This window comes from Prunus dulcis, chromosome 2 (genome assembly GCF_902201215.1).
Source record: "Prunus dulcis chromosome 2, ALMONDv2, whole genome shotgun sequence".
Classification (NCBI taxonomy): Eukaryota; Viridiplantae; Streptophyta; class Magnoliopsida; order Rosales; family Rosaceae; genus Prunus; species Prunus dulcis.
Window position 1 is genome coordinate 7,157,472 of NC_047651.1, and position 12,144 is coordinate 7,169,615.

Here is a 12,144-nt window from a genome sequence, read left to right on the forward strand (position 1 = left end):
CTTGCCTAGCCAAGTTCATAATTAGCTCCTTCAACACGAAGCACTTCTCTACCGGATGGCTGACAATTCGGTGGTATTTGCAAAACTTAGGGTCGTTGACTCAGTTCATCTCTTCAGGCCGCTTACATTCCGGCAATTCGATCACCTTCTTTTCGAGCAAGTCCTCAAGCATACCTGCGACATTGGAGTCAGGAAAATGGTACGTTTTTTCCTCTAACTCCTTCAAAGTGCGTCGACGTCCATCCACTTCTCGAGATGGCTCCATCCTTCTGACTTCTTTCTTCTTGTCTCGGGTGGAGATTTTGACGGGGACGGTGTTTATTGTCATTGCTTCCTTGGTAGGCTTCTTGACAGGTTTATCTGTCTTTTGTCCAAAGACTTTCTCCTTTCTTTGCTCCATGAAGGGCTCATGCTTTCCTCCGTGACTAGCTATACTCAACTCCATATCATGGGCACGAGTGGCTAGCTCCTCAAACGTGCGGGGTTTAATTCCTTGTAGAATGTAAAGTAACCCCCAATGCATTCCTTGAATGCACATCTCAACGGCCGATAACTCCAAAAGCCTATCTTTGCAATCCAGGCTTAACGAGCGCCATCGATTGATGTAATCGACGACAGGTTCATCTTTCCATTGCTTGGTATTTGTGAGTTCCATCATACTCACAGTGCGACGAGTGCTATAGAATCTGTTCAAGAATTCTCGCTCCATCTGATCCCAACTGTCAAGGGAATCGGACTCCAAGTCTATATACCAATCAAATGCATTTCCTTTCAAGGAACGAACAAATTGTTTCACCAGGTGGTCACCCTCCGTCCCGGCATTATTGCATGTTTCGACGAAGTGTGCAACATGTTGTTTTGGGTTGCCCTTTCCATCGAACTGTTGGAATTTGGGAGGTTGATATCCTGTTGGCATCCGCAAGTTGTCTATCCTCTTGGTGTATGGCTTAGAATACATGAGCGTGTCTCGGGAAGGTGCTCCGTATTGAACCCTGATGGTGTTTGCGATCATGTCCTGAAGTTGTTGGACTGACAAAGAACCCACCGAGGTGGCGTCACCTTTTTCGTGCGACTTCTCACCCGACTCTGTTTCATGACCCAATCTTTTCTCGCTGGATTCAGCCTCATGATGTGGTCCTTTCTTGTGTGCGTCTTGACCAGGCTCCTTATCCTGATGCCCTTCCCACTTGTTGTTGATGAGAGAAGCAATCTGCGCATCCTTCTCCTCAACCATCTTAGTCAGTTTGGTGACCGCTTCGCTCATATGGGCCAGCTGTTCTTCAATAGACATAGCTCCCGTCACCATGACCTGCATAGCCATAGAATAAGACTCACCTACGGATGCCGAGGTAAGCTTCTTCTGTTGATCGTCAGGCGGGGATCCATGGTATGAGCCTGTGCTCGAGTCAGCGTCTGAAACAGGCGAGAGTGAGCGTTCTCTTGAATTCTTCGAACCCGAAAAACTCCTCCCTTCACTCCGAGAGTTTCTCTCATCCGCCCGAGAGGTATTCTTCTTTTGCCCCAATGAGGCCAAATTGATAACCGGTTCGCGCCTTCGGTGAACATCTTTCGCCTTGGCTTGAGTCGGTATGGAAGTAACATGTTGAGTTGCGGATATCGCCTTGGCCTTGCTCCGGGTGACGACCCCAGCAGAATCTCCGCTTGAGAAGGAGGCGCTCACGCTTTTGCCTCTCGTCGCGGGAACGGATTGAATCTTCTTGGAAGCCATCGTTTTTGGTGTGTTGATTGATTTTGGAACTGGAGAAAGAGATGAGAGGCAGAGATTGTCCCACTGGGCGTGCCAAATTTGTAAACACGAATTTCCTGCGACAAATGAGACAAGAACACGTGTACAAAATAATATTGTATTGATGAAATTTAGGGTTACAATCTCTGTATTGAATCCTCTGATTCGATCTCCAAAGTGTTTAAAGAAAATTTGTGTTTGATACAAGGGTCGTAGAGACTTGATCTTGATCAAACGGGTAGCACGAAGCTTGTTTGGTGTTTGAGATTTTTCTATGGTGAAGGAACCGGCACGTATTTGTTGTGCTTGGTGGCTCTTCCAAAGTAGGGTGAAGAATGCAGAGAGTTTTCTGTTTCTTCTGAGTGCTAGGTTTTTTCTCTGACCCCTTCTTTCGTCTTGAGGCCTCCTATTTATAGGCTTTTGTAGGATGCTTGACCTAAATAACTTTCCCTATTTAAAACCTTGTTTTGTGGGATTTTGATTTGATTTAAATCAATTCCCATAATCTGGCAATTTAACCAGATTATCTTTAATTGATTGACCTGATTAATATTTGATTTAAATCAAAGTCAATCACAGAAGATTCTTTCCTTTAATTTTGTCTTCATCTTGAACCGTTTGATGCACTCCGTCGGATGTCGCCATGTGTCATTTTTGACAACTAATCCGATTTTGATGAGTCACACGCCACATGGGCGAATTACGGAGCCCACGATTTAATCCACCGAACCCTAATTATTTTCTTATCCAAAATTTCTTTTCCTACAACATATTGTAGTCATTTGAGTATTCCTTTTCATATATCAACTTTAAAATGTGTACTGTTTTTCAGCTTGGTTAAAATCTTCTCCTATCCCTTCATACATAGTACTGAGTTCTGTTTTGTACCAGAAGTAAACTGGTTTGACCAGCTTATCCTATTTATTTCCACCTTTTATAGAAAATTCACATCGCAAATTTTAATTTCTTAGACTAAAGCTGTGTTGAATTTAATTTGGCTGACGACTAATGCAGTCCATATAACGATGCTCTATCAATTAGAATTCATAAACTAGCAATCTCGTTCAATGACTTTGATTGATGAATATTCAGTCATTCAACAAATTGCTTGGACATTTGAAATATATGGAAAAGTACTAAAACATGTGTTTTTGTTGCTGTGTTCTTCGCATGATCATAGAATATATGTAAGCAAATAAAGTGGCCATGGCCAATAAAGAAAGAAGAGGCAAAAAACTAATACAGCCTAGAAGAACAACCACACAGAGAACTATGAGATGACCTAAGATTATATTCCCTCCAAAGTCGATCAACCAGATCCTTATTTCTATAAGCACCAAATCATCCTTATTTCCGTTCTGATTTTTAATAAACAACAGTTATATGTTGTTGTTGCTGGTAGTCCGCACACTCAACAATGGCAACCTGGAGCGCCTGGCGGCTTTATAGATTCGACTAGTCTACGGTCAATAATCTTCATCTTCGAAAACTCCGTATTGATCTTCTCTTCTGCGATGAGAATACAAAACTTCATTAATAACTAATCATGCAAAACAATTGATCGATGTACACATACATATACACGGCGCTCCTAAAGAGAGGTTTCTTTTGTTTTCAGAAAATGGGAATCCCTTGTGACGCCTTGAATAATCTAAACTATTTTTAGTCTCTATATAACTATTTGGGAAAGAGACTAACTGGTTTCTGAAAATTGGGAAACTCTGGCAAACACGACTTTGGATGAGAACAACAGCAATAGGATGAAGAGACTCATGTAAACAGCGTTGCCCTTGGGAACCATTTTTTATGATAGCCAGGTATAAGTTCCCTCCTCCCTTCTAAATCCCACACCCCCACCTTATATTATATATAATGCCAGTAAACACCACATAGGGAAAATAAAGTCAAAGTCTTTGCGTGTTTCACAAGCCAAGGTCAAGGGATTTCAGGACAATGAATCCGCTCCCTCGATATTAGCCTTGCAACCTAAATTCATGAACTCGGTCTTTCATCAAATAGTTTAATCGGGGTGATCCCAAAGGACTTTGAGAGATCGACTACTTTCTTTGGTGAATTTGAAGTTGAATGACAATCAACTTTGGCGTCCTATAGCCATATGCATTTGGATCATTAATTGATATTGAATATTTTGATGTTCATGAATATACGTTCACAACTTTGTCCTAAATAAAATATAACAGATAATGAATGGTTTAATTACTAATATCACTGAGGCCTTTTATGATAAAACTCCATATCTATTAGACTTTGTAGGTGGTTAAGTCAATGTTGCCAGTAGTAGGCCATTGATCTGTCTCTCTGAAATTTGATATTAGAGCAGGTTGATTTACTAGGCCTCAATTACTGGGCTTTTATCCTTATTCTTATTCAATATATGGTGTTTACATGATGGGCTTGAATGTTTACCCTTACCCAATACATGATTTTGGGCTTGAATATTTGACTCCGATGTGAGCTTGGCTCTGCTCTGATACCATTTTATTTTTCAGAGAGAATTTCAAAGAGACGGGTAGTAGCCCACTACTAACAACATCAATATTGTCCCTAATTTAACCACCTACATTTTCTAGTAGGTGTGAGTTTTATCACAATGGCTCTCAGTGTTTTTAAAAGTGGTATCATTCATTATATGTTGTATTTCATTCGGTCAAATTTTTGATATGGGACTTTATATTCTTCAACAAACTGTACTAAGAACATATTAATGTGTTGTATTTTCAGGATAACACCAAAATGGTTAGACCATATTATATAATTCATTACCACCTCTGACGAAAAATTCACATCCCAAATTTTTATTTCTTGTAATAAAGCTTGGGCTGAATTGTTTTTGCCTGACGGCTGACGCAGTCCATATGCAATCCATGCATTTGAATATGTTAACCAATTTAGAATTCATAAACTAGCAATCTTAACGTTCAATGAGATGAATTGATGAATTCAGTCATTATTCAATTGCTTGGACTTTTGAAATATGGAAAAGTACTAACACATGCGACTACTTAATATGTCCTTTGGATTGGACATTTGAATATGTTCCACTCAACTATATATTGTATTTAATTTAAGTTTCCGATGTGATATTTTACTTCTTCAACATCGAGAAACAAAGACAGTTAAAAACAACATTGAGAAACAAATAATTTTCATGAAGAAACCTACGATAACCCTAAAACCAAGCCTCTCTAGTGGAGTGGCACTAAAAAAAAAGGTGGCACCTTCTTTGCTTTTTTTTTAGTTACTAAAACTTTTAGTAATCCTCACAACAATCACCAAAGTTGGTGACAAAATGGTAACTGTTGCCACTTTTTTTTTTTTTTTTTGTAGTGTGAGTGGGGAGTGGAGGTGGAGTAGATCTGATACAGCTTTTTGGTTTCTTCTTTTTGTTCTGGTGTTGTAGGTTGTCGGGTTAATTTTTAAACCACTTTTTGGATGGTATTGTTTGATGTAGATAGCCGACGGGATCAAAAAACTTCTACAGTCTACTTCTTTTTTTCGGTAAATATCATGAGGTGATCTGAAGGGTGGGAATAATTCTCACTCGGGGTTCGGCTTGCCCCTGGCCACAAAGTGCTTCCAATAGGTTTCGAACCCCAGCCATTGAGGCACTAGGTAGCTCACCAGCTGGAGATGACAGTTTGTCAACCGCACCACACCTTGTGGTTATCTTCTTCTTTTTTTCTTTTGCATGTTTTTCAAATTTTTTTATAAAATTTTATTTAGGGGTAAGGTTGGAAGAAAAGTCCAACTCTGAAAAAAAAAAAAAAAATTTCTTCTTGAAAAGGACACGGGGCAGATTTTGTGTAGGAATATCACCAACTGACGTGGTGATATATACCTTATCACTCTATAATTTCTCCAAACTTTGGCCCTATAGCTTTGAGTAGAGGTATACAATATGATTTTGATTTTGGTTGGGTTCGTCCGTATCAGTTTAACTAGAGATGGTAGAAATCCTTAACGAGTTTGGTCCCCGGCCCTAATTGGGGGCTACATGGGGGAAGATCGGGTACGGGGATTCCCCCAATGTTAACGATAAGGAAGCAAATTTGCATCTTCCTTAATGTTGTTTGAATCACTCATCATCTTCTGAACCTCCATTTAGTTGAGGACTTAAAGCCAATTAACCTGCTTATAGTGTGAAGAGAGTGTTTTGGTCAAAGTCGTGTGCTTGACTGATAAAGATGAATTTGTCACTTTTGGGTGGAGAACAAAAAGGTTGCGACTATCATCTCATGATTGTCTTCAATTGGGTCAGATGTTTGGACTAAGTGAAAGAGAAATAAAATAATGTGACGTATTGGTTTTGAAAATGTTTGCTAAATTAAAGGAAGAGAAGTCATTGAAGGGAACAATTTTGACTAAATTGCAATTTATTAGTTGTGGCGATTATGTAAACCGCAACCCTATGTTTATTTCCTATTTGAGAGAGTGAGAAACTGATTTTCGGTTTGTCAAATTTTCAGGACATGCAATGTAGACACTTTAAAAAACTTATTGTATATTACTAATTTAGGTGTTATAATGAGTAGATGACAGACATATTATAGTATAATATTAGTAAACTAGCAACATCACGCGATGATAACACCGTCTTACTAGTATTACCTTATTATAAACTGTTTGAACCAAATCTCATGCATGTGGTTAATGTCATTTTCATCACCCCATGCATTCACGTCCAATGTTCATGCTTAAATTGTACAAAGAAATCCTTAAGTTAAGGCTCAATAATTGGATTTCGTATATAAAATTATTTATTCATGTATATACACATGCATGTAACCGAAGAATAAAATCTTTCATCTGGAAAAATTAACTTGATTAGGATCTTTACAGAAAGGTCAACCTGTTAGATACATTTTAGCGACTTTTGATCTAAACCTATAAACATTACTTGTAGGTTCATACACAGATTGCATTTCCTTTAATTGGCATGCCAATTCTGATTTGGCATCCAAGATGTTACCTATTCTGTCAATTTCATCAATTATATTCAACAAAAAAATTCAAAATTTGCATTACATTTATGGAGAAATGTAAGACAATGACTTTAACTGAGGTGTAGGAAATACAAATTAAAAAATTGCATTAAATTTATGGAGAAATGTAAGACAATGACTTTAACTGAGTTGTAGGAAAGACTTCCAAAGTCTTCTCCCATCTATGATTCAAAATTTTCATTTAATTTAAGGGTAAGTTTATGGTCGAATTTAAATTTGGCCACCAAAATTTCAAATTTTCAATTATAGCATCGTCAGCAAATCAAACGAACCCTAAAGTCAAGGTATTTGCACATTTCAAACCACCTTCTTTTTGTCAATTTTCCAATGTGGTACATTTAGTCAGAAACAAAATATGAACATTGTCAAGCATCCAAGTTGCTAATTATCAATTTCTTCTAACAAAAGCGAAATGTATCAATTTCATCAAAATTCAACAAGAAAATTCAGTTGCATTTAAATGCATGAATAAATGCAAGACATTGACTTTAACTCAGGTGTAGAAAATCGATCTTTCCCCAGATCGTTTAGTCAGGATAGTCCCTGTTGACGTGAGTCTCTTAATTAATCAAGTAGATTTACTTCCTTGATTAATTAAGGGATTTACTTTTCTATTTTTATATAGTTGATAAATCATTGTATAATTAGGAGATACTTTCCTAATTCTTGACTGTATCTAATTCCTTGTATAGCACCCTGTAAACTCTTATATATACCTCCTTATGGAGAAGAATAAAGTTAACCTAAAGTATTCAAACCATATTCATATTTTAGCAGTCCCAAGGGACTTTGGGAGATCGTCATTTTTGGTGAATTTGAAGTTGAATGACAATCAACTTTGGCATCCTATACCCTATGAATTTGGATATCATTAACTGATATTGAATATCTTGATCTTTCCACCGACGAATTCGATGAGTCAATTCCAGACTTTTTTTTCTTTTCAATATCTAATTTTGACGGAAGAAAAATGTATGGAGAAATCATGAAATCAACCAATGGTTTCGATGTCCTCTATTGCATCGCCAAGGGAGGTCAGGGAAGTGTGTACAAGGTAAATCTACCATCCTTTCATACAAGAATACTGAGTTCTGGTTTGTAACATATGCTTCAGTTACTGCATTGACCGTCTTCAGCATATCGTGGTGTGCCGTGAGTCCGTAATTTTTTGCATAAATATTGCAGCCCGTTGTTCATCTTACAAAACATATCCTTACAATCTCATATAAAAATCAAATACAATCACATACAACAAATAAAGGAGAAAGTTATTTTTTTGTCCGCGTAGTTTACTGATTTTACCACTTTGGTCCCCATAGTTTCAATTTTATTAATTTTAACCCCGTAGTTGTAGATCCCTCACAATCCCTTACATGCTGAGAGTCATCATGTAAACAACGTTAGCCAGGTATAAGTTTCTCTTCGCCCCTGCAACATGAATTATGCCTAATCTAAAATATGAGTAAGAAAACCTTCTACAGACTATTAGTTGTGGAACCATGCACTTATACAATATTGTATTTTATTTCGTTAAGTTTTCGATTGTATTTAACATTATTCAACAGCCAAAATTCAAAGAATGAACATTGTCAAGCATCCAAGTTATTACTAACTCTAAATTCAACCACAAAATTCAAACATTGCATTATAAGACGATGACTAATTAACATACCACCTTACCTCTTAGAAAGAAAAGTGAAAGAGATGTCTCAAGCCATCTCAACCACAAAAACATGTCGATCGCTGGATATATTGTGGAAAACGGAATTAGTGCATGTAGAATAATAGCTATAAATAAAGCCATCAAATACACGATTGTATACAGAAACAAAAATACAATGACATATTTATTATGCTGTCTAGCTTGCCTTATCTCGTATGTCCAGGTGTTCTCATCACCAAACATTGCTTTTGCTTCTTCTCTTGAAGTAGAGGCTCTTCTCAAATGGAAAGCTAGCTTTCAAAATCAAACCAAGAATAATCTGACCTCATGGGCTTACCATCCAAAAGTAAATACAATCCCATGCAACGTTTGGACTGGTATTTCATGCAACACTGCTGCAAGTGTCAACAGGATCAACCTCACCAATTCTGGGATACAAGGTACGCTATATGAATTTCCATTCCTGTCCCTCCCTAATCTCGAATACATTGACCTCAGCTTGAACCAACTCTTTGGTGCCATCCCATCTCAGATAAGTTCCCTCTCCAAACTCATCTATTTTGACCTTTCTTATAATCAGTTGTCTGGGAGAATCCCACCAGAAATTGGTCTTCTAAATAATCTTCAAGCCCTGCACCTAAATACGAACCAATTAAATGGCTCAATTCCTCAAGAAATAGGAAATTTGAAGTCTCTAGTGGAATTATGCATTGATGATAACCATCTATCCGGTCCAATCCCGTCATCATTAGGTGATCTAACAAACCTTACCCTTCTCTATCTCTTTAAAAATAATCTTTCTGGCACAATTCCAAAAGAGATAGGGAATTTGAAATCTATTGTGGAGCTAGAGTTGAGCCAGAATCAATTCAATGGTTCCATCCCCACTTCACTTGGTGACTTGAGCAACCTAGAAATCTTATTCCTACGCGATAACCAACTTTCTGGCTCCATCCCCCAAGAGATTGAGAATCTCATGAAGTTGACTGTGCTGGAACTCGACACTAACAATTTTTCTGGTTATTTGCCACAAAATATTTGCCAAGGCGGATCACTACAAAAGTTTACGGTAAACTCCAACCATTTCATAGGTACAATCCCCAAAGGTTTGCAAAATTGCAAGAGCTTAGTGAGGGTTCGTCTTGAAGGGAACCAACTAACGGGCAATATATCTGAAAACTTTGGTGCCTATCCAAATCTTCATTTTATTGACCTGAGCCACAATAACTTGCACGGTGAAATCTCACAGCTCTGGGGACAGTGCCCGCAATTAGCAACACTACGAATTGTGGGGAACAACCTTACTGGTAGTATACCACCTGAGATTAGCCATGCAACCCAAATTCATGTATTGGATCTTTCTTCCAATAGTTTAGTAGGGGTGATTCCCAAGGACTTTGGGAGATTGACTTCTTTGGTGAATTTGATGTTGAATGGAAATCAACTTTGGGGTCCTATACCCTCAGAATTTGGATCACTGACTGATATTGAATATCTTGACTTGTCCACCAACAAATTCAATGAGTCAATTCCAGGCACTTTAGGCAACTTGCTCAAATTAAACTATTTGAATTTGAGAAACAACAAGTTCAGTCAAGAAATTCCATTTCAGTTGGGGAAGTTAGTTCATCTGTCCCAACTTGATCTAAGTCATAACTCACTTGGGGGTAAGATACCATCAGAACTGATGAGCAGTATGCAAAGCTTGGAGAAGTTGAATCTTTCCTACAATAATCTTACAGGTCTCATTCCAACAACTTTTGATGAAATGCATGGCCTGTATGACATCGACATATCCTACAATCAACTGCAGGGTCCAATCCCCAACAACAAAGCATTTCAAAATGCTCTAATGGAAGGGAATAATGGATTGTGTGGCAACGTTGGAGGACTAAAACCCTGCAATAATTCTGTGGAGCATAAGCATACCTCAAGGAAGGCGTTCTTAATCATTTTCCCTATCTTGGGAACACTATTACTTGCTTTCCTGGCTTTTGTTTTGATTGGAAGAAGAAGAAGTAGAAGAAAGCAAGAACAGGAAATCGAACAGATGCATGAAAGTTTTTTCTCAATAACTAATTTTGACGGAAGAAAAATGTACGGAGAAATCATGGAAGCAACCAATGGTTTTGATGTCGTCCATTGCATCGGGAAGGGAGGACAGGGAAGTGTCTACAAGGCAAAGCTCCCATCAGGCAGCATTGTTGCAGTGAAGAAATTCCATAGAACACTTGATGGTGAGGAGGCATCTCGGAAGGAGTTCTTTAATGAAATAAGGGCCTTAACTCAGATACGACACCGAAACATTGTGAAGTTTCTTGGCTTTTGTTCAAGTTCCCATCACTCGTTTTTGGCCTATGAGTATCTGGAAAAAGGTAACTTGGCAGCAATCTTGAGCAACGAGCATGAAGCTAAAAAGTTGGACTGGAGTACAAGGGTGAGAATCGTAAAGGGTGTAGCTCATGCTTTGTGTTATATGCATCATGATTGTGCGCCACCTATCGTGCATCGAGACATAACAAGCAGCAACATTTTGCTGCATTGTGACTATGAGCCTTGCGTTTCGGACTTTGGCACTGCTAAGCTTTTGAATCCAGACTCGTCGAATTGGACTGCTCTTGTAGGCACATATGGATATGTAGCACCAGGTAAAATATAAAAATATAGAAGTTTTTTCTATAAAAAAAAATTAATTCTGGATATATCTATATTAATGGTTTGCTCTTCTTTAATATGCACGCAGAGCTGGCTTACACAATGAAGGTAACAGAAAAATGTGATGTTTATAGCTTTGGAGTGCTGGCACTGGAAGTGATTATAGGAAAGCAGCTAGGCAATTTCGTCTCCTCCTTTTCGTTTCCATCCACCACCTATGCAAACATATTTCTCAAGGATGTGTTGGACCAAAGCCTTCCACCTCCTACACCTCAACTTCAAGATGAACTCATAACCATTGCAAGGCTATCAATTGCATGCAGACATTCCCATCCACAATCGAGGCCAACAATGCACATGGTTTCTCAGGCTTTATCGTTCCCAACTGCTTCTTCCAATAGAAGATCAAATGATATTACCCTTGAACAACTCATTATGATCTGAATTGCGTGTGCCATATGTATATTGTAGTCATTTGAGTACTTCTTTTCATATAAACTTTAGCATGTGTATTGTTGATTTTTGTATCAAAGTAGCTGGTGTAACCAGATTATCCTTTTTATTACCACCTTTTGTAGAAAATTCACATCACATTTTAATTTCTAGAACTAAACCTTGTGCAGAATTTAACCTACTACAAAATTGTAAAACCACGACACAAAATAGACGATGGTGGAAACAGCACGTTGTTAGTCTTCCTTACATCAAGTCCTTTACTGAGAAAAATATCCCCACTAAAGCCAGACGAATTCAAATGAGTCAAGAATTAATGGAACTGCAAAACCGAGATTATCGAATTACTTGAAAAAAGAATAATATGTAAAAGTAAGTCACCTTGGTCTTGTCTTGCCTTCTATGAACAGAAAAATGCTGAATTAGAACGTGAAGTCCCAAGATTAGTCATTAACTACAGGCCACTTAATACTGTCCTAGAATGGATTAGATATCCAATCCTTAATAAAAGAGATTTAATTAACAGGTTAGATGTAACACCCCGACCCCAAATTTCCCCAAATTTAACCCTTATTTAATTATTTAATTATTTAAGGGTATTT

At 37.9% G+C, this 12,144-nt stretch overlaps 1 protein-coding gene across 1 annotated transcript; it reads left to right on the forward strand.

The window, feature by feature from the left end:
* Positions 1-7,741: 7,741 nt before the first annotated feature.
* LOC117618027 (MDIS1-interacting receptor like kinase 2-like) lies at positions 7,742-11,533 on the forward strand. Its single transcript, XM_034347657.1, has 3 exons — positions 7,742-7,825; positions 8,658-11,082; positions 11,178-11,533. Exons 1-3 carry the CDS (start codon positions 7,742-7,744, stop codon positions 11,531-11,533), a joined length of 2,865 nt encoding a protein of 954 aa, XP_034203548.1.
* The last annotated feature ends 611 nt before the right edge of the window (positions 11,534-12,144 follow it).

Bases quoted from the DNA above. Each gene is read 5' to 3' on its own strand.
- LOC117618027 (XM_034347657.1), top strand. From the start codon at position 7,742: ATGTATGGAGAAATCATGAAATCAACCAATGGTTTCGATGTCCTCTAT. The intron at 7,826-8,657 runs GTAAATCTACCA...TCGTATGTCCAG, and splicing joins GTCAGGGAAGTGTGTACAAG to GTGTTCTCATCACCAAACAT. The intron at 11,083-11,177 runs GTAAAATATAAA...ATATGCACGCAG, and splicing joins ATATGGATATGTAGCACCAG to AGCTGGCTTACACAATGAAG.